Here is a 26,892-nt window from a genome sequence, read left to right on the forward strand (position 1 = left end):
TATTTTGATTTGTTTATGATATTATGTAAAATAAGAAAAAAATCTGAACAGACATATTCTTACACATGAATTTTATTTCGTTGCCATATAATGGTAATACAATATCTAAAACTACAAAGATTGGGAAAAATTAAAAAGTACCCATTTAAAGTTTTCCAAAATTTAGTGAGAATAGGTGAAATGCGTAGATTTTTTTCATATCGAAAATCGGAAAATAAACCGGAAAAGAACCACAACAGCCTAAAAAAGATTGCCACATAGCCATAAAGCAACACTTCTAAGCGTTTGTTAACAGCTGTTAGAAAGTATTGATCCATAATAGAATTTTTATATTATAAATTAAGCATACCTATTGGACTTGCTGGTTTTAGTTATACTAAAAGTTATACTTAAGTTATAGTTATACTTACTACCTTCATCAAGTAAAGGTTTGGTATACCTCTGCTACTTACATAGATTGATCTAACGACATCTCACAATGTTTTGAAAAGATACATTTTTGTAAGTTCATATTATGATTCCGTTTTCAAGATTTCAAGGTATAGCCCATCACCCACTGCAGGTAGATGAACATAAATTTGAAAAAGTAGAACATTTTAAGTACTTAGGGGTTATCTCATCCAGGGAAAACAAAGAAGAAAAGGAAATTGAAAATAGACTAAATCTGGCAAACAGATGTTTCTACGCTTGCAACATACTGATTTCCTCTAAGTTACTGTCTAAAAACACCAAAGTTAGAATTTACAAGACAATAATAAGCCCAGTATTATTATACGGAGCTGAAACATGGAAACCAAATAAAAAAGAAGAAAAGAAGTTAATCACATTTGAAAATAAGATTTTAAGAACAATCTATGGACCAATTTATGAAGGTGGTGAATGGAGGAAGAGACACAACAGAGAACTGAGAGAACTCTACAGAGATCCAGATGTGGTGTGTGAATTTAAGTGTAGAAGAGTTAGATGGGCTGGACATGTTTTACGAAAAGAGGAGCAAAATTAGTTTTACTAAGAAATCCCGAAGGAAGGCGACCGAGAGGAAGGCCAAAACAAAAATGGTGGAGCCAAGTAAAGAAAGACATGGAGCAACTAGGAGCAACTGAGGAGGATGCAGAGGATAGAGCAAGATGGAGAGGCTTTGTTGGTGCGGCCAAATATCTTCTTAGATATGCATGGCGCTGAGAGTAAGAGTAAGATATTATGATTCCGTACCTCAAATTCTGTCCCTTCTTCACTACAGACATCGATTTCAGGGAAAAGGGGGTGACTTTGCTTGACAGGGAAAGTACTTTTAGGTATTTCAAAGACCGTATCTCATACAAGGGTCGGCGATAGGTCCAAATCACAAGGAAATCTGACCAGTTGAAAAACTAACGTACAACGCTTTAAACATAAACAATATGAACCTAGAAACGATACACAACCCCGTATTAAACAGAGATTCTTGTTTTTCACCTGTACTAGGTTGGCCGATCCTAATCTAAAAATAGTACACGATTGTATACGTTAATCTGACCATCTAAAGTACCTGGGAACCACTTCACATGTTCACTCAAGTTTGAGAGCCACTTAAAGGCAGCTAACGATCCAGAACTAACATTGAACATTAACTCAGTTGGTTACACAAAGCTACCAGGTTACTCCATTGTCTGCCGTACGTTTTGTTGAAGTGTTTACGTTCGTGAGAGCGATTAGTGGAACTCTTGTAGTAAACCTCTCTCTCTTTACCGGCTCTTTGCTATATCGCTCTACAGTACAAAGAGTATAAAAAGATTCGTACAACCCCAAAGCTCTCTACCTCAGAAAGTTAGTCGATTGAGGTCACATAAACCCCCTTTCATGTGGCAACAGCTGAAGGAAACCAACTTTTCGTCCAAGTCGGGTTGGACTTAGTTATGCCTCTTCAAGGTTCGGTCTGAACACAGCTGCAACAGTGGTTGAAGCGAAGGTTACGACTGCCCTTACTTCTTTGCAAACAGTAGTTTATACTAAACAGTTTCCGCACTGGGGTTGGTAGATATAATTATTGGACAAGTTCAAATGGAGACATACAGGGTGAATATACAGTGTGAATCAGACCACCAGTGCACATACTTTAACGGAATAACTGTTTTAGCTTGTGAATCACTGACTAACTGATAAGGTAAATAAGTTTACCAACTTCTGGAATAGCTAGGGATCTGAAATTTTTGTGGAGGTACCCAGAAAATACAAAAAAGTTACATTTTAAAATTACAACCCCCCTCCCTTCCAAAAAATCCCTTAAATCCTTTTTTTAAACACCTTTTTTCGGCTATAGCTCGAAAACAGCAAGAGCTATCAAAGATTTGAAAGAATGTTCAAAGTCAGGAATAACATTTTCTACAAGAGACTCATAGGCATTTTTCGCAAATCGCACTCGTTCACCTTAAAAAACGCCCTACTTATAAAATGACTAGGATTTTCGACGTGTTTTTAATTATTTAAATTACTTTTCTGACACATAGTTGTACTTTTAATGATCCCAACATTGTAGTAGAGTGCCTAAAGTGACATTATAAAATTGTAACCCATAAAAAAAATTAAATGACGGATTTGCAATAAAATTGGTTCCTTATTAACGCTTGTTTGGCCAAACCGTTGTGCACGGGTGGTCTGATTCACCCTGTATAAGTGTGGCGAAGTCTTAATCATGGAGCACATTATCAAAGAGTGCTGTCACTGTTTTTCCTTCGACCTTCTTGTCAAAGGAAGCAACCAACATCCAACATAATCTAAACCCGAGTTTAAACATTTACTGGATAACCACGGAGAAATAACTTTATACGCGTAATTTAAGATTTTAAAGCCTTAAATCATGTTTACACGATTAACTTAGGCACTTGTTTTGAATTCCAACTAGGTTTTACCTACAAGACTTCATTACAACCATGTGAATTGCTGTACTTGTATAACAAACAAGACGTTAAATATTGGACCTTTATTAGAGCGCAAGGATATCAGGGCAAAATAAGTGTTGGAAGAGATAGTTGAAATCATGAAATATATTTTCCCTCCAGCAGACGACTGCAACTACGCTATTCGTAAATCTGGCAAAATTATTTTACCATATTGATCTTAATTAATCAAATAGTTCCTATCTAATAACAGCTTCAATTTAAAATTGAAACCTAACGAAACACATGATCTGTAAAGAGTTATGCAATATTTACCGTTGAGTTCATTCAATATTATTTCAAATACCGTATACTTTGATTGCATAGTCAAATTTACACTCCAATACGACACAGTTTGTATATATTCCCACGGTTGTCGAGGTCGTGACTAAGATCACGTAGACGAGTAGACGTCGTGGTGCTAAGTGACGTCACGTACACAGGTCACGCTCATGCTTCCACTTCCACTTCCGAGGATGTGATATCTTGAGAGCATCACAGTATGCAGTCCTAGACGTTTATGTAGCCAATAGCTAAGCATCGCACGGTATGAAGTATCTAACAACACTCTTGTAACTGATGAATCTGTTAATGATCGAGACATGCATTTTGTTTATTTTTTCAGTTTATAGATCCTACTGTCACTGGTGTAGGCCTTGAGTCCTCTTCGGTATCAAATAAGGTAGGAACTTTGAGAGCTATTGTTTTACGAAACAGAGGTTTTGAAGCCAGTCGAGTTACGGGCAACCTGTCGCAGCTGTTGACGAGGAAGAGGTTGTAGGATCCCGAGTTTTGGGCCGGTAATTAAACATTTAGCCGTGAATCCGTTCCATAACATTATGAATTGATGTAAAACCACACTTGAAACTCCCATACCTCTAAATAGAGCTGGGAACATTGTGCGAGGAATCAAGGAGATGACTGCGAAGTTTCCTCCTGAGTATCAAGCAATTCCCTCGAATGTGAAAGGAAAATCGTACATGAAGCTGTCCAATTTCAGAATTGGTTCGTTGCCATTTTCTGTTTAAATTTTTCTCAAATAGACTGGTATATTTCCTGTTCTCATACAAATCTTAAAACTTTTACTTCTGAAAACATTGGAGGACGCATGATGCCAACACCGTGACACGAGCGCATCATTTACACAGTAGCGCGGCTCGACTGTGCCTTAGCGTAAGCGGGTTAAAGGGTGTCATGGGATGAAAGTGGTTACTAATGTCGCCGGTTAACCTTGTCCGCGCCATAGCCGCAACAGTGAAAGCATTTGTTATGAAACGTCTCAGCATTAAAAAGAAAGTAGCCCCATCGTGCCCGCGTGCTCAGGCGGCGGGCCTTTGGGTGATCAGTGCTAGGACTTGGAGTTTGTGGATTATATGTGCCAAGGGCAGGGGTTTGTGGACTATCCATGCCAGAACCAGGAGTTTGTTGGTTATCTGTGCCAAGGACAGGGGTTTGTGTATTATCTATGACAGAACTTGAGGTTTGTGGATTATCCTTGCCAGGATTAGGGGTTTGTGGGATTATTTGTGCCAAGGGCAGGGGTTTGTGGATTATCTGTGCCAAGGGCAGGAGTTTGTGGATTATCTATGACAGAACTTGGGGTTTGTGGATTATCATTGCCAGGATTAGGGGTTTGCGGATTATCTGTGCCATGGACAGGGGTTTGTGGGATTATCTGAGCCATGGGCAGGGGTTTGTTGTTTATCTGTGCCAAGGGCAGGAGTTTGTGGATTATCTATGACAGAACTTGGGGTTTGTGGATTATCCTTGCCAGGATTAGGGGTTTGTGGATTATCTGTGCCATGGGCAGGGGTTTGTGGGATTATCTGTGCCATGGGCAGGGGTTTGTGGATTATCTGTGCCAAGGGCAGGAGTTTGTGGATTATCTATGACAGAACTTGGGGTTTGTGGATTATCCTTGCCAGGATTAGGGGTTTGTGGGATTATCTGTGCCATGGGCAGGAATTGTGGATTATCCGTGACAGGATCAAGGGTTTGTTGGTTATATGTGCCAGAACAATGGTTTGTGGTGTATCTGTTGCAGAAAGATCGGGTTTGTGGAAAATCAGTGAAAAATTACGGGTTCGTTGTTATCATCGTACATCATAGAGCTTGGAACGTATTACACACAGACCCAATCAATTTTCCTTTAAACAGAGTTTTAGTATTTTGACATGAGTTGAAGTGATGTGGCAGTGAGTAGTGACACTAGAGGCGTCGAGTAACATGTGTAAGCAGGCGACACTCGCGTGTCAGTAATGTGGCGGAAATACACAACTCAGGAAGTGGATTTAGAGACTAGACATGAGTGCAGTTGCATTGTTCTAATGACTTATCCCTAAGGATTATAATTTAACATCAAATAATCATTAACCATTCATAAACATAAATTAAATATTTAAGTACCAGAACCAAATATTGGCCCTGAATACATAAACTATCACTCAAGATTGTTGATCCATAATTCTTGATTTAGGATTTAGTGTAAAATGTTTGATGGCAAGAATTCAAGAGCCAATTCTCTAGATATAGGATATAATACAAGATCAAATCACCCTGACAACTGAATCGCGTGTCTTAGTGAACGAACATTCAATTTTCAAATTTAAATCTACCAGTTGTGTCCTAAAATGCATTTGATCCAGTTTACACCCATACGTCTAAATGTCCGAAGAAGATGTACAATCCCGTAATAAGCAAATCACTCTATTATGCGAATACAAGTAGTAACTTCACAACATAACTACGTACGTTACGGATATAGTAGGAAAATTATCGATTTACACGATTGTTAGACAATTTCGTTCTACTTCTGATTATCTAAATCTCCAGGAATGGTGGCAAGTCTGACCCACAAACGATTCCTCTTCCACTGGTGTTCTCTCCGATTAGCAATCTAACTCCGCCATCGACCTCGTTGTACGTTCACTGCTTCGATCTCTCCTTATCTCCATTCTGTCACACATCCCCAGCCGGACCAACTACATCCGGGCGAATGTTTATGTAGAGGAAACTATGCACCGAGATGAATCTATATCCATTTGAAAAATCAATAATTATTAGAAAATTAATACATCCATGCAATGTGTAAGGGTAGAAATCCGTTTTCTGAAAGGAGACAAACATCGAAGTATTGGAGACAAACAACAATGATTACATTAAGGTCGATTCACAGTTCCAGTTCCGTCACCTTCAGATTCCAGTCACAGTTCCGTTACAGTCTAGTCACAGTTTAGTCTCAGTTGCATCCGAAATTTCTCAGTCAACTTTCCGTCAATTGGTTTCAGTCAGTCTTCCGTCCCTAATATTTACAGTGATGTTACAGTCAAAAATTTTAAATTATCCCTATATTCTATCAAATTATCATAGTCCATCTTGTTGATTGTTACAAACATTACTCAAAATATAAACATAATCATTTATAAATAACAAAAACGGTATTTTCTAACCTCAAACATATCCGTCAGGCGTCCGAACAATCCAAAAATGTACACAATAGTAAATACATTAAAGAATATTTTTCTAAAATTTTCAGTTGAATAGTTTAACAGAGTTCCAGTTTTAGAACACTATAATTTACTTTTGAGTTTTTTTTTCGATTAGCTAACAAAACTGGGTCTTAAATATGATTGTATTAATAAAACAACAAACTGGTAGCATACTGTGAGAATCAATGTTTAAAGTTTGAATGTATGGACTGGTTAAATAAAAGTGAAAAGCTATATTTTTAGGAGTCAAATCTAACATTTTTTTAATATATTTTCCAGTTTTTAACTAAAAATAATTTTTTATTTAAAATACTATTTGTTAATTTAAAATATCAAAAATGTTTATCTCCGCTGAAACGAGGAAATAAATGTTTTAATGTAAAAATTTGTTTTCTGAAGAAAGGCCAGACACCTCATGATCTACATAAAAATTAATAAAATGGATGTTAAGGTATTTAACTGATTGATTGGGTCACCGGAAGACTGCCCCCGGACAACTACCCCCAAGTTTCGTTGTCAAACTATTCTAAACTAACCTAACCTAACCAACCAAACTTGCTGTAACATTTCAAAATTCTGTGTGATATTCCCCACATGCCTTTTCTGTTATCCAACGGAATTACTCAAATTAAATTACAATTACATAGCATCACATTTTGCTAGGGGGGAGATAATATTCCAGTCGCGGACACGGCTCTCATATTGGTTATTTGGCAGATTTCGTGACGTCACGTTTCACCTGGGGGTGGTTTTCCGGGGATAGTATCTCACATCCCCGATTGATTGACCTTGAATCATTTTAAGAACGTGTTTATTTTACAGCTATCGTATCTCTAGAAACAAATAAGAGTAAGCAAAAGGTACATTTTTAAACAGCACACAACAAAAATGAAAAGCAATATTATTATATAAACAACAATACCGACTTGAAAAGCTCTTGAACTTAATTAGCTTTTTGCAAATGAGGAAAGTCTTTGTTATTCATGGCTGTTACTTCCAAAATCTCGTTAAGACTTTCAAATTTAAATACAAAATACATATATTGTAATAGGTTTACAGTAACTTAAACAATTAGTAAACATCTAATTAGTAGTAATTAATTAATTGGTAGTTAGTAATTAGTAGTTCATATTTACCGCTTGAATGATATTCACAACTATCTAAAATAGTTCAAACAATGTTGTTGAGTAAAGTTTTTAGCGTAACATTGCACATGTCAAAATTATTATTGCTCAGAAATTCCTCGTTTCAACAACTTCCTCCAAGGCAAGTGACATTATATACCCTCCAGAAAGTTAATCCTAATTTCTTCAGGCGCGTGAGAATCTGCGAAGTATTTGGGAGCTCTAGAAATTGACAAGATTATTATTCAAGCGGTCACCCTTTAGTCAGGCGTCCCTAAGAGGGTAATTTGGCAGACACAAAAGGCTTTAGAAAAGTCTTGATGGGAGGTTGAGCCGTTGAGGTTGACGATGAAAACGAAAGCAGAGTCGAAGGAGTCGCTGGAGTGGGGTGGCCTTGAGTGAAAGTGTTGAGTTCAGTGGTGTTCTTCTGACTGAAGGATCAGGACATGATGGGTACAGTCGGTGCTGCTCATGAGAACATAGTAAGTACACTCTGGTTAGATAACTGTAGACCATGGGATGAATGCGAGGAATAAATCAAAAATAGGTGTAGGAAAAACTAGCACAAGAGCTGGAACTCATATTTAGTTTAAACTCAAAATCTAGGGGAAAGCCTCCAATTCGTATGTAATGGTAAAGCATGTAATAACAGTATCATAAATATTTCCAGCTAAACGTCTAGCCGAGATTAAAGTTACCAAGAATATTATAAAACAGTAAAAGTTGTTGTCCTCTCAACCAGTTTATAAAGACATTTCATATCCTTTAAACTCATTCATGAAACATTCATAGAAACATTAAGAAATTATTTTACGATACCCTGTTTGATGAATCAAAGACTTCCCCTGCCCCTAACCTCTTTATTGCTGCAACCATCAAAAATTTAATAATCGTTCTAATCAAATGTTTGGGTCTTAATGACTCACATGTTTCCCTAGTCAAATTACCTGTACTTTTAAGTGTCCTCTTCTAGGTTCATCTGTTAAATATGATTTATACCATCAGGAAGTTGTTGTAAACATTTAGTACCCTACACAGTAAGTTTAACTTGATGTGGGTATTATGAAGTTGCGTTCAGTTTCATCAATGTTAAACGATTAGTGGCCGACCGCCTTGGTGAACCAATCTCTTACCATAGTAAATCAAAATAGTTCATACAGTGTTATTCGTACGGAAACAAAACAAAACATATAACAGAACAGATTAAACCCACCCATTATACAGAGTGTACAGAGAGTATTGACTTGAGAACATTGAGGAAGAAGTCTCCTACACGGACCAGCTGTAAGGCTGTAAATATAATGATTAAAGAACATAGTCAAATAATCATTTCATAGATCTCGCCACTGTTTCCATTTTACTTTAATCCTTAATTTATAATACTTCAATAGTTAAATATTACATGAAGTTGAAGTTTCGTTTGGCTAGGTTAAAAAGTTGAAGCAGGCTATCCGACAAAATCGGTGATACATCAACGATCATTTTCACACTAAGGAATCGGACGTATATTTTTATCATTGGGCTAAGGTAATCTCGATGGTGTATAAAATAGTACCACTAGTACATAGAGTGATACTAACAACGCATAGAGTAATATCGTCAGATTGCACTACAAGAGTAAGGAAAGTTGCACAGTACTTCCGATGGTGATAACAACTTAACCATTACGCCAGCCAGCGTCATGGCCGCCGTTGCATCACATAGTGATGCGCTCACACAACATAACAAATAACTTTCTAGTAATCCAAATGTTAGCTAACGACTCACTAACTTGTTACACTTCGGACATGCAATGTGTTGGGTCACCTTGTGTCCACTCATGTTTGCGTTTACGTTATTTTCAACAATGCACGGCAGGGAATGCACGGATTAAAAATTCTGCTTTATGTTTAATGTAAAATCAACGTTAATATCTAGACTCCTAAGCAGGGCCAAGTTTTTGAACAATTAAAACCTAGGATACATTCATTCTACTACGGAATGAAATGTTTCACCTTCCAAGCACTATTAAAAACGCTCAAAGTAAAAAATTAAAAAAAATATCAAATAGTGTTTTTGTATTCAACCATCCCCCAAATGATAACATTATATGTTGTAAAAAAAATACTCTATGAAGTTTAAGCTGTTCTTCGTTTTGACATGCATTTGTAGTATTCGTGACTGGATGGTTTCCACAAAATAAAAATTCTGTTAGTCATAGTGTAGCGATAACGGCGGGTTTCAATACATACACTGAAGTCGTAAAGAAGTATTTCCATGGGCGATAAAGAATCAGTAGTACGTATCTGACATTAAAATTCGTCCACCAATTTAGCGGGAGAAAATAGTCCCGATTGGTAAAAATATCATTTTGTCGTAAAATGTGTTATTATTATCTTCTCATATTGCTTGTTTCACTCAAATAACTTAAAACATTTTCCCTTCAACTAAAAATAGGCTAATGTAACGAATTTGAGTAGATTGGTGTGTTGGCAGAGTAATACAAGTTACTTATAAATAACGGTAACAACTGTTTGCATACAGTAACGAAACAAGATTTAAATAGTTTGGTGGGCAATTTTAAAACGTAAATAATGTACGCAATCATTGTTTTGTGATTTACTTAGCTTAAATAATCAATCCCGGGAGCAAGACATTTTACATGATTATTTGATTGACACGAACTCAGCGCAACAATTTTGGTCGTATTCAAAACCGGAATATCCAAATTGCTTAACATTTTTTATTGATATAGTTAGGGAAACAAAAATATTATTAGAAATGGGTTGAACATAACTAAAAAATTACCAAACCGTCAACTCAAATAAACTATACTAAAAATAAAATAACGCATTTACGGAGTGACCAGTTTCGGAGTAATGCAGTAGCTAATATTTCGAAGTAACGCATTTTCGGAGCGACAAAGTGTCGGAGCTGTGCAGTAGTTATTGGTGTTGAGGTGTTCGTTAGAGAATCATTGTACAGAAGCCTAACGACTGTACTAACTAGCTTGTCACTTGCCACTATAACTGAACTACTGAACGTCCAGGCTGGACATTTGTCAAACAAGACGTCACCTCAATGGTTGCTGACCGTTTGTTCAGCGGCGGACCCTAACCTAACCTAACCTAACGACTGTACTAACTAGCTTGTCACTTGCCACTATAACTGAACTACTGAACGTCCAGGCTGGACATTTGTCAAACAAGACGTCACCTCAATGGTTGCTGACCGTTTGTTCAGCGGCGAACCCTAACCTAACCTAACCTAACGACTGTACTAACTAGCTTGTCACTTGCCACTATAACTGAACTACTGAACGTCCAGGCTGGACGTTTGTCAAACAAGACGTCACCTCAATGGTTACTGACCGTTTGTTCAGCGGCGGACCCCAACCTAACCTAACCTAACGACTGTACTAACTAGCTTGTCACTTGCCACTATAACTGAACTACTGAACGTCCAGGCTGGACATTTGTCAAACAAGACGTCACCTCAATGGTTGCTGACCGTTTGTTCAGCGGCGAACCCTAACCTAACCTAACCTAACGACTGTACTAACTAGCTTGTCACTTGCCACTATAACTGAACTACTGAACGTCCAGGCTGGACGTTTGTCAAACAAGACGTCACCTCAATGGTTACTGACCGTTTGTTCAGCGGCGGACCCTAACCTAACCTAACCTAACGACTGTACTAACTAGCTTGTCACTTGCCACTATAACTGAACTACTGAACGTCCAGGCTGGACATTTGTCAAACAAGACGTCACCTCAATGGTTGCTGACCGTTTGTTCAGCGGCGGACCCTAACCTAACCTAACCTAACGACTGTACTAACTAGCTTGTCACTTGCCACTATAACTGAACTACTGAACGTCCAGGCTGGTCATTTGTCAAACAAGACGTCACCTCAATGGTTACTGACCGTTTGTTCAGCGGCGGACAGTGATTTTACTGTGTAAAACATATACCAATCTCCAGTGACTATTTAGAGCATTAATCTTGTTTGTAATAATTCTAATACACAACTTAAGAAGTGCATTTTTGTGTATAACATCTGATTGATTGGTGATTTTCGTGCATTCGTCAGGTTCTTCTGACAAAAATGAATATAGTACTCTCCGTTTAAAGTAATTTTGTCGTTAATGAAACTGACTTTAATATCAGCAGCGTTTTGCCGATTGTTATTTTCCTCCTGGAGGTATTTTAAGTCCAGTACAATTAGACTACACAAAATCGATATGGTTTCATCGTCTGCGTATCTATTACTATTTAAAGTATTTCAATCATTTGTACAACATTGCCTAAGTACGGTAAAGTACATATATCACCTTGAAACAATGCTTTTACAATTATTTTATGTTAATACAAAATTCACATAAACTTATTAGGTGCAACGGTCAAAATCGTAATGAACATTGCAATTTTCTTAAAATTAAACTCACAAAAATGCAATATAGTTAAATAATTAAATAGATAAATAAAACATATAATTTCAACAGCTAAACCTTTCTAACGTCGAGGTCAAATTAAATATTAAAAAATTGAGCGAACCATTTTTTAACCAGATATTTAAATAACTGTTTATCTTCATGTAAACAACCTTTATTTTCCTGTATATCTAAATCCTAACAGACCATTCATAATGGTCGATTGTTCTGCTCAAGTGTAGGAACATGAATGACAATTAATTTTAAGGCCGTTGTCGATAGCAGCGACGCACGCGCCGTCGCCTCAGCCCCATCCTTCCCTTCACATCATTCACTTTTCCTCTTCATTAACAGTGAAAGTGTTTAACACTATTCGTGCTATCGACATGTTTGAACATAAAAGTTGCATTTATTTCAATGTTAAGCAATTGCGGGAATTCCCGTCATCAGCACCCAACGTGTTAATCAGCTGTTAGTCGCGGCACACGGGATATTCCGTATTTTAGGATCCACAATTTGCCGTTCTTTCATATATTTGGGGTTTGCAGACATTAAGTAATCAGCTGTATTTGTAGTTTTGTCCGTTCTGACGACAATTCCTACTGTAATCAATATATTTCTAAACAACTACAAACAGGGGTCAGCTGTCGCCAAACGCTTTTTTCAAAAATGCCTGAAATGGGCGATTTAAAGTTATCGCACCCTGCAACATAGCACCGAAATAAATGAAATTCCAATGAAATTAGGCACGTTAAGGGTCTATTTTTAAACTATTAGAATGTCCGTGGAATATATTCAAATAACTAGTGAATATGTAGATTTAAACCCCCTTAGGAGGCACTAAGTGCTAATTTGGTTGTTACTATGTTCATATGTAGTATTAATAATGGTTTTTTTAATTCTCGATATGACTAGCCTCACCAAAGAAAGTTTATCTTATTTCTTCCTATTCTCGATAGCTCCGTGCCGCGATTCGATTGTTAAGTAGATTAGTAATGAATCTTTCCATGTAGTTATTCACATACCAAATTACTTTCATAGAGTTAGACAAATTTAATTCGTCCATTAATTATTTTAATTAATACAGAGAACAAAACAAGTTGCAAATATTCCAAATTGTGACATGACGTGATTGAACTCGCCGCAACCGCAAGATTATCATTGGTCAATCGTCGACCATCTAGCTCGGCCTAGTTTGTCTGGCTATCATAAAGATCTGTTAAAAAAACTTTGTACAAGCATTTTATAGTTTTGTTAAACGTGAATATGAGATTGATCGAGACTTTAATTAACCTTAAGGTATTATGTAAAAACATTTGGAAATAATTAAGTACGTGTATAGGATATACGTCATGGGAGATCATTTAAAATATTTAATGAGCCTTAAGGCGTTGCATGTGAATACTAAATTTAAGTTTAAATAAAACTTTAATGTGTTATTAGGTTTTATAAAAAATAACAATAGATAGGAAATAGTAGTTCAAGCAAATTTGTTTTGAAAATAAAATAAAAATGACCTCGTAATAAGAAGATAAGTTCTCTGCTAGTTTACATTCTAAAAGGCTATCTTACTTCAAACTAGCCTACATAAAGAAAACTTTAGACTGAATGAGCCAAAATAGTTTTAGGATGCAGCGATCCAAATCCAAGGGACGGGAATGAAACGCGTCATTTTCCGTGAATTTCAAAACTGACAAATCTCAGGTGTGTTCGCTAAAACATGTTTTAAATATTTTTAACTCGGACCCAAACTGTTGAAATGTGTATTTGACCCTTTCATCATCAGCGATCGCACAAACCTATTCCACCTTGATTACACCATTACACCATATTACACCCATCAAACATTACACAATCTGGAATTGTCTGCCAGACAATGTGATGAAGTCTGCCAGTAGTCATTGTCTATTACGACCTCATCACCAGTCACCACTACCTAACCTAACCTAACCTAACATAACCTACAGTCCAGAATACTGTTCAACATATCCATAAAACTAGGAGAGCGGTCTGCGATTGCGAGAAAGCTTTACCTGTTCAAGTAAAATAATTACTACAATTGCTCAACAGACATTTCAACACAGAATTACTCACTCGACAGCTAATACACTGTTATACCACAAGTGGTAGGCTTTGCCTTGCTTTAGGACATACTTCATAGCTAAAACACCCTAATACTCTTTTACAGGCTTTACCTTTCTTTGTGTTAAAATGGTCTTAGGGTCTCTTAAATATTTATTACTGTGTTCATCAAGTATCAACTACAATAGACGATTACCTCAGATAACCGATAGACTACAGATTTGGATAATTTACATTGACTAAATACTGCTCTCAGATATACTAATGATTTTACCTGAGCATAGCTCGGTCCCCTGGTACTGTGATATAAAAATTATAATAAAGGAGTTATGTTCCAGAGGTCTTGGATTCCAGCGTGTAATATTCTACCCGATAACTTTAAACACGTGAAATGCCACTAACTAGTGGTTCTGAGCCTAAGATGAATCTATTTTCAAAAAGATTTTCTTCCGGTAGGACAATTTTTTTCGAAATTCAAGAATATTCTCCACCAATGGCCATACACAATGCAGACCGCTCCTAGAAAACACCTTTATTCCACCTGCGCCATATCCTTGTTGGCTCGTACAGCGATTATGTAGGATTCTAAACACAAAACCGATAAAAGCTATTGCAATTCTGTTGCCGTCCCGCATAGCAATGGTCTTCCGTTCTCCTTGGTTGTGGTTGCTACTCGGGCACTTCACTTCTATACAGGTTGAATATGTATTATTCTGTGGATGGAATGTACCTTCAAGTTTTATAATTTGCTTATTAGGACGGACTATGCCACCGGCGCTGCCATATACCATCATTGACTACAGGTTGCTGATGTGTCCACAGGTAGAGTCAAGGTGATGAGGGATGCCGCCTATGCCACCGGCGCTGCCATATACCATCATTGACTACAGATTGCTGATGTGTCCACAGGTAGAGTCAAGGTGATGAGGGATGCCGCCTATGCCACCGGCTCTGCCATATACCATCATTGACTACAGATTGCTGATGTGTCCACAGGTAGAGTCAAGGTGATGAGGGATGCCGCCTATGCCACCGGCTCTGCCATATACCGTCATTGACTACAGATTACTGATGTATCCACAGGTAGAGTCAAGGTGATGAGGGATGCCGCCTATGCCACCGGCGCTGCCATATACCATCATTGACTACAGGTTGCTGATGTGTCCACAGGTAGAGTCAAGGTGATGAGGGATGCCGCCTATGCCACCAGCTCTGCCATCTACCATCATTGACTACAGATTACGGTTGTGTCCACAGGAAGAGTCAAGGTGATGAGGGATGCCGCCTATGCCACCAGCTCTGCCATCTACCATCATTGACTACAGATTACGGTTGTGTCCACAGGAAGAGTCAAGGTGATGAGGGATGCCGCCTATGCCACCAGCTCTGCCATCTACCATCATTGACTACAGATTACGGTTGTGTCCACAGGAAGAGTCAAGGTGATGAGGGATGCCGCCTATGCCACCAGCTCTGCCATCTACCATCATTGACTACAGATTGTTGCTGTGTCCACAGGTAGAGTCAAGGTGATGAGGGATGCCGCCTATGCCACCAGCGCTGCCATATACCATCATTGACTACAGATTACTGTTGTGTCCACAGGTAGAGTCAAGGTGATGAGGGATGCCGCCTATGCCACCAGCTCTGCCATCTACCATCATTGACTACAGATTACGGTTGTGTCCACAGGTAGAGTCAAGGTGATGAGGTATGCCGCCTATGCCACCGGCGCTGCCATATACCGTCATTGACTACAGATTGCTGATGTGTCCACAGGTAGAGTCAAGGTGATGAGGGATGCCGCCTATGCCACCGGCGCTGCCATATACCATCATTGACTACAGATTGCTGATGTGTCCACAGGTAGAGTCAAGGTGATCAGGGATGCCGCCTATGCCACCGGCGCTGCCATCTACCATCATTGACTACAGATTACTGATGTGTCCACAGGTAGAGTCAAGGTGATGAGGGATGCCGCCTATGCCACCGGCGCTACCATCTACCATCATTGACTACAGATTACTGTTGTGTCCACAGGTAGAGTCAAGGTGATGAGGGATGCCGCCTATGCCACCGGCGCTGCCATCTACCATCATTGACTACAGATTACTGTTGTGTCCACAGGTAGAGTCAAGGTGATGAGGGATGCCGCCTATGCCACCGGCGCTGCCATCTACCATCATTGACTACAGATTACTGTTGTGTCCACAGGTAGAGTCAAGGTGATGAGGGATGCCGCCTATGCCACCGGCGCTGCCATATACCGTCATTGACTACAGATTGCTGATGTGTCCACAGGTAGAGTCAAGGTGATGAGGGATGCCGCCTATGCCACCAGCTCTGCCATATACCATCATTGACTACATATTGCTGCTGTGTCCACAGGTAGAGTCAAGGTGATGAGGGATGCCGCCTATGCCACCGGCTCTGCCATATACCATCATTGACTACAGATTGCTGATGTGTCCACAGGTAGAGTCAAGGTGATGAGGGATGCCGCCTATGCCACCAGCTCTGCCATCTACCATCATTGACTACAGATTGCTGATGTGTCCACAGGTAGAGTCAAGGTGATGAGGGATGCCGCCTATGCCACCAGCTCTGCCATATACCATCATTGACTACAGATTGCTGATGTGTCCACAGGTAGAGTCAAGGTGATGAGGGATGCCGCCTATGCCACCAGCTCTGCCATATACCATCATTGACTACAGATTGCTGATGTGTCCACAGGTAGAGTCAAGGTGATGAGGGATGCCGCCTATGCCACCGGCGCTGCCATATACCGTCATTGACTACAGATTGCTGATGTCTCCACAGGTAGAGTCAAGGTGATGAGGGATGCCGCCTATGCCACCTGCGCTGCCATCTACCATCATTGACTACAGATTACTGATGTGTCCACAGGTAGAGTCAAGGTGATGAGGGATGCCGCCTATGCCACCGGCGCTGCCATCTAACATCATTGACTACAGGTTGCTGATGTGTCCACAGGTAGAGTCAAGGTGATGAGGGATGCCGCCTATGCCACCGGCTCTGCCATATACCATCATTGACTACAGGTTGCTGATGTGTCCACAGGTAGAGTCAAGGTGATGAGGGATGCCGCCTATGCCACCGGCGCTGCCATATACCATCATTGACTACAGATTGCTGATGTGTCCACAGGTAGAGTCAAGGTGATGAGGGATGCCGCCTATGCCACCGGCGCTGCCATCTACCACCATTGACTACAGATTACTGATGTGTCCACAGGTAGAGTCAAGGTGATGAGGGATGCCGCCTAAGTCACCAGCTCTGCCATATACCATCATTGACTACAGGTTGCTGATGTGTCCACAGGTAGAGTCAAGGTGATGAGGGATGCCGCCTATGCCACCGGCTCTGCCATATACCATCATTGACTACAGATTGCTGATGTGTCCACAGGTAGAGTCAAGGTGATGAGGGATGCCGCCTATGCCACCGGCGCTGCCATATACCATCATTGACTACAGATTGCTGATGTGTCCACAGGTAGAGTCAAGGTGATGAGGGATGCCGCCTATGCCACCGGCTCTGCCATATACCATCATTGACTACAGGTTGCTGATGTGTCCACAGGTAGAGTCAAGGTGATGAGGGATGCCGCCTATGCCACCGGCGCTGCCATATACCATCATTGACTACAGGTTGCTGATGTGTCCACAGGTAGAGTTAAGGTGATGAGGGATGCCGCCTATGCCACCGGCGCTGCCATATATCATCATTGACTACGGGTTGCTGATGTGTCCACAGGTAGAGTCAAGATGATGAGGGATGCCGCCTAGGCCACCGGCGCTGCCATATACCATCATTGACTACAGATTACGGTTGTGTCCACAGGTAGAGTCAAGGTGATGAAGATGCCGCCTATGCCACCGGCGCTGCCATATACCATCATTGACTACGGGTTGCTGATGTGTCCACAGGTAGAGTCAAGGTGATGAGGGATGCCGCCTATGCACCGGCGCTGCTATACACCTTCATTGACTACAGGTTGCTGATGTGTCCACAGGTAGAGTCAAGGTGATGAGGGATGCCGCCTATGCCACCGGCGCTGCTATACACCATCATTGACTACAGATTGCTGCTGTGTCCACAGGTAGAGTCAAGGTGATGAGGGATGCCGCCTATGCCACCGGCGCTGCTATACACCATCATTGACTACAGGTTGCTGATGTGTCCACAGGTAGAGTCAAGGTGATGAGGGATGCCGCCTATGCCACCGGCGCTGCTATACACCATCATTGACTACAGATTGCTGCTGTGTCCACAGGTAGAGTCAAGGTGATGAGGGATGCCGCCTATGCCACCGGCGCTGCTATACACCGTCATTGACTACAGATTGCTGCTGTGTCCACAGGTAGAGTCAAGGTGATGAGGGATGCCGCCTATGCCACCGGCGCTGCCATATACCATCATTGACTACAGGTTGCTGATGTGTCCACAGGTAGAGTCAAGGTGATGAGGGATGCCGCCTATGCCACCGGCTCTGCCATATACCATCATTGACTACAGGTTGCTGATGTGTCCACAGGTAGAGTCAAGGTGATGAGGGATGCCGCCTATGCCACCGGCGCTGCTATACACCATCATTGACTACAGATTACTGATGTGTCCACAGGTAGAGTCAAGGTGATGAGGGATGCCGCCTATGCCACCGGCGCTGCTATACACCATCATTGACTACAGGTTGCTGATGTGTCCACAGGTAGAGTCAAGGTGATGAGGGATGCCGCCTATGCCACCGGCGCTGCTATACACCATCATTGACTACAGGTTACTGATGTGTCCACAGGTAGAGTCAAGGTGATGAGGGATGCCGCCTATGCCACCGGCTCTGCCCTCGCTGGGCTCCTTGGTCAGTGGCTCGGGTCTGTTGGGTCTTGGGCTCATCCCCCTCTTCGTCATGGGCCTCACGTTTTTCCGGTACAGTGCTGTGGACCCGGAGTCTAGACCGATCGATACGAAACAGGTTTGTTGAGCAATAAATACTGGTTGTACCTGTTTAGAAAATTATTGAGCAACAAATCATTGAGTTGGATTTGCTTGAAGAAGAAAATCGATAACAGTATTTTAGTACTATTTTAGGGTGGAATCCTTTCTTGTGTATGTATGAACTCGTTTATGACTACTCTAGGATTTGTTGGTTAGGTACAGGTAATTGATTTAATGTGCTACTACGATAACTTCAATTATATACAGTTTGTGGAAAGCAACACTTTTCGATATAACAGTTCTCTGTATTAAACAGTTTAACCTATTCACATTACACAAGAATCACACTCACTTTACACAGTCGTCATGAACTTCCCACTCCGTTCTCTTACCTGAAAATAAAAAAGATTTACAATATCATAAAACATATCCGCCAAAGGATGTAGAACTACACTGATTGTGCAAAATCTATTGCTAAACTACAACCCTCAAACGTCAAATGGCTTTTCAAAGATATTTTCTTATCATTAATTTTTCACATTTTACAAAGTCAGTAAATTTTCAAGGCACTGATAATGTAAAATGTGTTGTTATGAGACAAAGCTGTGAGCCTCATAAATTCACTAATGAAATATAGAATCTAAATCCAAGTACGAATGCGTTTGATAAACTCCAATTTAATAAGTAATTACTAAATACATCTTGGTATGATTTCAACTTATAGTGTGAAAGATTGTTCAATTCTCAATTAAAGGTTAGCCATGGGATAGTTCTGCTGAAATGAAATGAATTATTAAAAAGGATTTAATTTAACAGGCAAACCGGCAGAGCTGACAGTTCTGCTGAGTCATCTCATGTTATTATACAGTGTGATTGAAAAGTCCGGGAACGGTGTAATATATATATTTTTTTAATTACAAACCCGAACTCAAACGGACAAGCAAGTAAAAAAAGGGTGTCCGGACAGTTGCTGACACGGACAATTGGGGACACCTCTTAAAAGCGGACAATTGCGGACACTAGGGATTAATGTTATTATTATACTGTGTGATTGAAAAGTCCGGGAACGATGTAATATATCTTTTTTATGTTAGGTTAGGTTAGTTTAGTGCGAAAAGTGTGATGGAAATCAGTCTTAAATCATATATCATGTATGTATCTGTTCTTTTGGTGGAAATCAAATTCTTTCCAGAACATGTGTGTCCGCAGTTGTCCGGTAGTGATATATTTTTAGAGACATGTCAAACCCTTGTCAGTGTCCGCAATTGTCCGCTTTTAAGAGGTGTCCCCAATTGTCCGTGTCCAAAATTGTCCGGTATTCAAAAAATGGTAGCCGTTAAAATATTTCTTTAATATGCCATTTTGAATCTTAGAACGGCTGCCATTTTTTTACCCAGCTGTTAATTTGAGCTCAATTTTGGGGCATGGTATTATAATTGTGATTTGCATATCGACCTATGCATAAGTTAATGATATTCTTCTAGAGGGCGCCCCACAGTATAATATCCCTTCCAAATTCAAGGAATCTTTGAACAGCTGTCATTTTTTACTCCACTGTCCATTGAGTTCGGGTCTGTGGCATTGTGTTTTACCTACGGAGATCTTTAATTTAATACCAAATTCGACCTATGCTGCTATTTACGAATGTCTGAATCCTCGTAGGCCACCCCCCTTATGGATAAAAAAGCAATAACAGCTTAAAAGAGTACACATTTATGGCAATAATTGATTAACCAAGTTTCATTCCTTTATCCATAAAAGTATAAAATATATTACACTGTTTCGGGACTATTCAATCACACTGTATAATTATTGTAGTTAGATATAATTTTTTTATCGGGGAGAGGGGAGGTAAATTAGCTAGGTTAACATGAGAAATAGGTTAATATAGCTTATTCCTTGTGTAGGAAATTTACTAAAACGGTTACCAAGGTTACACTGAATAAAAGGCATCGAGGGACTAAAATTAGGGATAAAAATATAAACACGCGTTTGGGATTAATCATCATAGTTATTTAAGAGTGGGCTGTTACACCAAAGCTTAAACGTATACAATTACTAGCCCTTTAAGCTAAAGGTTAAATGTCTATGTTAATTTATTGAGATAAACTCTCTGTTAAACAATTCACAAATTAACAAAACTCATAACTTTAATTTTTTACAACACTAAAAAGGATATTATGATTGCAAATATAAAATACATTGTAAGATTTTGGATGAAGAAAAATATTACAAGGTTATATACTAAGATTAAATGTAATATATTATTGCGACGAACCGCCTGCATCTTGCAGAATACCAACCGCACAACAGATATGTCCCGCTGTGGGCAGGCCTACCAACACGGGCGAAACAGAACTTTATTTCTCGCTCTTACGGTAATAACGTAATAAATAGTAGGCCTGATTATATTTTTTTATATATTTATCAACCTTTTGACCATGTATTTCGTAAAAAATATATATAGCCAACGAATGTCGCATTAATTTGAAGAAAAATCTGTATTGTAATAATCGCTTGGATACCAAATTATGTTTGTATAGTGACCACAGTTTTAAATTGGTTTGATATTAATTTAACCATTTTAAAAAGGACGCAAACAACTTTGTACTATTTTTTTTTTACTATTTTTTTAAAATACCGGATGTACTTATTGTACTTCGACTATATTGAGCCTTCATAGCAGGAATATTTGAGTTGAAATATTATACAGAATATTATTAGTAATATTATATCTTAATTGAATTAATATTTATAAATTATAAATTTAGTCAATAGCCTTTTGGTGTAGACAGTCATTACATAAGAGAATACAATCAAAAAGATCAATCAAATCCTAAAATCACACATCATAAAACATAGTAGCCTATAAACCATTCTACAACCTCTAACATTTCAAATCTTTGATAGAGATGAAGTCAAGCTCCGATAGGTAGTGGTTACAAGTATAATCGCAGACAATCGAAGCAATTCTCATGGGTCAATCACAGAGTAGGAACCTCGCAGTTGTAAGAATGCCGGTCACGATCCCAAGTGTATATAACATCGCTTCCTATCCTAGTTTACCGTAGCCTACATTTCTCATCGTACATTATGAACAAAACATTACTAATCATAAAATAACATTGTCGAGTTTTAAATTCATACCCTCGTAATCTGTAACGATGATTAACGGAGAATTAAATTGCAGGTGCTGCCGGAGTACGACTTCATCGTGGTCGGCGCTGGGTCTGCGGGCGCGGTGGTCGCCAACCGTCTGTCCGAGGTACGCAACTGGACTGTGTTGCTGATAGAGGCCGGGGGAGACGAAACTGAGATATCCGACGTACCTTCCCTGGCTGGGTATCTACAACTGACCAACCTGGACTGGCAGTACCGGACCTCGCCTCCGCCCCCCGAGACATCCTACTGTCTCGCTATGAACGGCGACCGCTGCTTCTGGCCCAGAGGCAAGGTACTGGGCGGCTCCAGCGTTCTCAACGCCATGATCTACGTCCGAGGGAACAAGAGAGACTACGACCAATGGGCCGCTCTAGGCAACCCCGGCTGGAGCTACGACGACGTTCTTCCGTACTTCAAGAAGTCTGAAGACAACCGTAACCCTTACCTGACTAAGACGCCGTACCACAGTCGAGGAGGTTATCTCACCGTGCAAGAGTCTCCTTGGAGAACTCCATTAGCCGTAGCGTTCGTCAAGGCCGGAGAAGAGCTGGGCTATCTGAACCGAGATATCAACGGAGAAGAACAGACGGGATTCATGATCGCCCAAGGTACCATCAGAAGAGGTTCTCGCTGCAGCACTTCCAAGGCGTTCCTCAGGCCGATACGGTTGAGGAAGAACCTTCACATCAGCATGCACAGCCAGGCCACTCAGGTGATGTTCGACAACGCTCGTGACGACGAGCCGATGGCGACCGGTGTGCGCTTCGTGCGAGAGGGACGTGTACACACGGTGAAGGCGAGGAAGGAGGTGATTCTGTCGTCGGGGGCGATAGGGTCGCCGCAGATACTGATGTTGTCTGGAGTAGGACCTGCTGATGACCTGGCACAACACGACATCCCAGTAGTCCGCGACCTCAAGGTGGGACATCACCTCCAGGACCACATCGGACTGGGAGGTCTCACCTTCCTCATCGACGACCCCGTCACCTTCAAGAAGTCCCGATATCAGACTCTGTCCGTCGCGTTGGACTACATCATCAACGAGCGAGGTCCGATGACGTCTCTCGGTGGTGTGGAAGGCCTCGCGTTCGTCAACACCAAGTACGCGGACAGTTCGGGTCTGTGGCCGGACATACAGTTCCACTTCGCGCCGAGCTCCATCAACTCCGACGGCGGCGAGCAGATCCGTCGCATCCTCAATCTACGCGACCGCGTCTACAACACCATGTACAAACCTCTGGTAGACGCAGAGACGTGGACCATCCTGCCGCTCCTACTGAGGCCGAAGAGCAGCGGCTACGTCAAATTGAAAAGTAGAAACCCTATGATACATCCGGTGATAGAACCCAACTACTTCACACATCGAGAAGACGTAGACACTCTGATAGAAGGTATCCGGATAGCGCTGAACGTGTCTGCGACCCGCGCCTTCCAGAAGTACGGCTCCAGGCCGCTGCTGACCAAGATGCCGGGGTGTCGCAAACACGCGTTCGACTCTGACGAGTACTGGGAGTGCGCCCTGAGGCACTTCACGTTCACCATATACCACCCTACGGGCACCTGCAAGATGGGACCCTCCAATGACCCAGACGCCGTCGTCGACCCGAGACTTAGGGTCCACGGCGTCAAGGGGCTCCGGGTGATTGATGCCTCCATCATGCCGGAGATCGTCAGTGGTAACCCCAACGCGCCGACCATCATGATCGGGGAGAAGGGAGCTGACATGATCAAGGAAGACTGGGGCTTCCTGTGACAGATGACAACTACTTCAATATTGCGATGGGGCGGATGACTTTCCAGGACTGTGTCATTCTATAACTGTAATGCCATTGAAATTTGTGATTGACAACTCCATGAAGTACAGGGTGTTTTTTTAAATCGGTGTTTCAATGCTTTATACTGGTAAAATTTGAGTTTTAATTTAACTTGTAGGTATATAATTGAACTCAAAGTTTTGTTTTCCCGTTGTAACAAGGCGCGCATGACAATTGCAAAATAGTTCTCCCAGAATGTCGACCAGGGACTTGGGAGTAGTTGTTGCATTACATGTTCCTTCACACCGAGCGGTGCCCTGGTAGTATAGGCACACATTTACACTTTAACCAACCTCTGAAGGTACAAACGCAATGTGTCAGATCAAACAATGACTATTTGCCTACTACTCATATCTAATTAAATTTGTATAAAGTATAAAGCATTAAAACCCAGATATTTTATACTAAACAACCTGTATAACAATAAAATAAATCATGATATGATCGTCCACAAAATTCGGTTGAATGTGCAACATTCTCTCAACGAAAGTACTTGTAGTTCATTCAAGTTCATAAAATTGAAATGTTTCTGCTAAGACGTAAGGTTACATGAATAGCATAACGCTTTTAGCTGCTCTTAAAAGTATTTATTGCTTTTAGACTACTGCAATTCTACTTGTGCTCATATAGATTGTTAATATATTTAACCTAAACGCTCAATCAGATTAGTTCATTTTTATTATTCAAATGAAAACTCGAAGATTTATTTGAGTCTAAGTACAAAAACTTAATTTCCCCCCATGTTAGTACTTTCACGCGGTTGTTAATTTGGTAAATATTGTACATATGTTATATAGTCCATACTGTAAAGATGCGATGTGCTGCCAACACAACTTCGGCAACAATTGAAAAATGAATTAATTAGAAAATCGCCACAGAGCAATAAGAGAAACCCAATTGAATGATTTTAACAACCCATTAAACACAACAATCAGTTCCACCACGGGGAATTGAGAGGCAAATGACGGTGTATTACTACTTCTGTGATCATCATGCCGTGTGTGTTACTAACCTTCATACTTGTGTTAAGATTTAGAGGAAATTCTACCATAACTTTTCACCCTATTTGTCTGGATAAAAAGTCATGGGAATGAAACGGTTTGCAATTTTAACTTAATCGATTATTGCTGGACATTGAAACTGGTTACAGTAAGATTCCCCTGCTCGGGTGTGTTTTGACATTGAGATATTTGTACGGAAAATCAACTGCAATCATGAGTCAAGGTTAAATTACTATGGAAAGTAATGCAGAGAGTTGACAATTCTATCTAAAGTGCTCCAGCTGCTCAAAAGTGATGTTATTTGCTCACCATTCAGACTGTTCGCTACCAAGGTTGTATTTTGTACTTATTTACACACTTTGTATTTATAAGTTTTATACATTATGTACATATGAAAATATTTGTAATAATAGCGTTTTATTATTCTATCCAAATCCACCTATTAAATTGAACTGAAAAACTTGCTAGTTTACAGTTGCAAAATAATAATAATAATAATAATAACAAGTAGACTTATGCTGTAATACATTTTAATTAATCATACTATTGTCCACTATTTTAATGTAACAATCTTGGGGTAGACTTCCGTATTTGTTGGTACAAACATCCGAATGAAAATATCGATCTATATATCGTTTGGTTGGTTAGGTAAGGTTAACCTAACCTAACTAACCAAACGATGTATCGAATAAAACAATCAAATAATCAAATATTTTCATTCGGTTGTTTCTTTCAACAGATATGGGAGTCTATCCCAATCGTGGAAAGAATCTCTTGCTGATTCCTAAAAGTGGAATCAGTGAAATCCCTCAAAAGATGGTTATTAGTGCAAAGTCTTCCTTTAAACACAAGTCTGACTTCAGATGATTCCCAATTGTAACAGTAATATTATTTCGAATTTAAGATCAGACAATCAATACAACATTGACTATTCACTATAACAACTGATTTCGCTTTGTATGTAGGGTCTTGGGCAAGAAACACTCAGTCCAGTGTGCATTTATAGAGAATCTGTGTATTCTTCATGCTTGATAAGTTATCAGAGTTATAGACAAGTACCAAATAAGCTGTCACAGAACAGGTAAAACTTTTGGTTGTGAAGCGTGAACAGACTTCTTGTATTTTTGGGGTACTCAACCATCTGAATTTGAACGTCCAATTCGGGATTTACTTGTAGAGGGAAGCTGGTTAATATACCAGGTTACGAACTACTAGGGTTGTCTTTCACACTGAGGTCAGATGTTTACAGGGTGTCCCGTAAATAAGAACAAACAATTCAGGAAAAGGTTTGTAAAATGAAAATCAAGAATAACATTTTTCAAAAAAATCCTCGTTAGCGAAATATCCACTATTTTGTTGTGTTTATGCCTAAATAATTATTTAAGATTTATGAAATTTAACATACACTTTTATTAAGTAAAATTTTAGTTGTGTAGGTCAGGCAAAGCAAGGCCATGCAGTAAGGATTCGCCCCATTTTGTGCAATAAATATTTGCCTCCAGGATTGATTAATTTACATAAAATGAGGTTACTAACCTGTCGTCAATCAAACCTATATGTTGTCGTGATGACTATAGTTTCGGGGTTGAAACCCCATTTACAAATCTTCAGTAGTCAAATCGTCAAAAAATGAAAATGAAAATGATTTATTTAGTCAGGCAAAGTTAGGGCCACATGGCCCTCTCTTACACTTAACCTGTTAAACATATCTGCTTGCGAAAATTGTGATTTCTAAGTTATTCAGTCTCTCAAACTTGGTGTCGTTTCATAGGGAAATGCAAATGCTAAATAAAAATGTTCTTGATTTTTTATCAGCCGTATTTTAGTAATTTAAGTTATAAAAGCTAAAATTACCGTCATTTTGAAACAAAGAAATATTCATTATTGATTATTTTCTGAGATAGATTGTGACTTGATAAAAGTGTATACTAAG

The 26,892-nt window shown here is 39.9% G+C and overlaps 2 protein-coding genes across 2 annotated transcripts in view; one reads left to right on the top strand and one right to left on the bottom strand.

Moving 5' to 3' along the window:
• The window catches only part of LOC128997751 (flotillin-2), a 309,529-nt gene that overhangs the window by 120,780 nt on the left and 161,857 nt on the right, over positions 1–26,892 (bottom strand). The window lies entirely within an intron of this gene.
• On the top strand, positions 7,961–25,357 carry LOC128997749 (glucose dehydrogenase [FAD, quinone]-like). The gene is made up of 3 exons (XM_054423405.1): positions 7,961–8,009; positions 18,843–19,019; positions 22,173–25,357. Exons 2-3 carry the CDS (start codon positions 18,864–18,866, stop codon positions 23,895–23,897), a joined length of 1,881 nt encoding a protein of 626 aa, XP_054279380.1. The 5' UTR covers positions 7,961–8,009; positions 18,843–18,863; the 3' UTR covers positions 23,898–25,357.

This window comes from Macrosteles quadrilineatus, unplaced genomic scaffold (assembly GCF_028750875.1).
Source record: "Macrosteles quadrilineatus isolate MER2022 unplaced genomic scaffold, UCM_ALF_1.0 Scaffold_7__1_contigs__length_78375512, whole genome shotgun sequence".
Lineage (NCBI taxonomy): Eukaryota > Metazoa > Arthropoda > Insecta > Hemiptera > Cicadellidae > Macrosteles > Macrosteles quadrilineatus.

Bases quoted from the DNA above. Each gene is read 5' to 3' on its own strand.
- LOC128997749 (XM_054423405.1), top strand. From the start codon at position 18,864: ATGCCGCCTATGCCACCGGCTCTGCCCTCGCTGGGCTCCTTGGTCAGT. The intron at 19,020-22,172 runs GTTTGTTGAGCA...ATTAAATTGCAG, and splicing joins GACCGATCGATACGAAACAG to GTGCTGCCGGAGTACGACTT.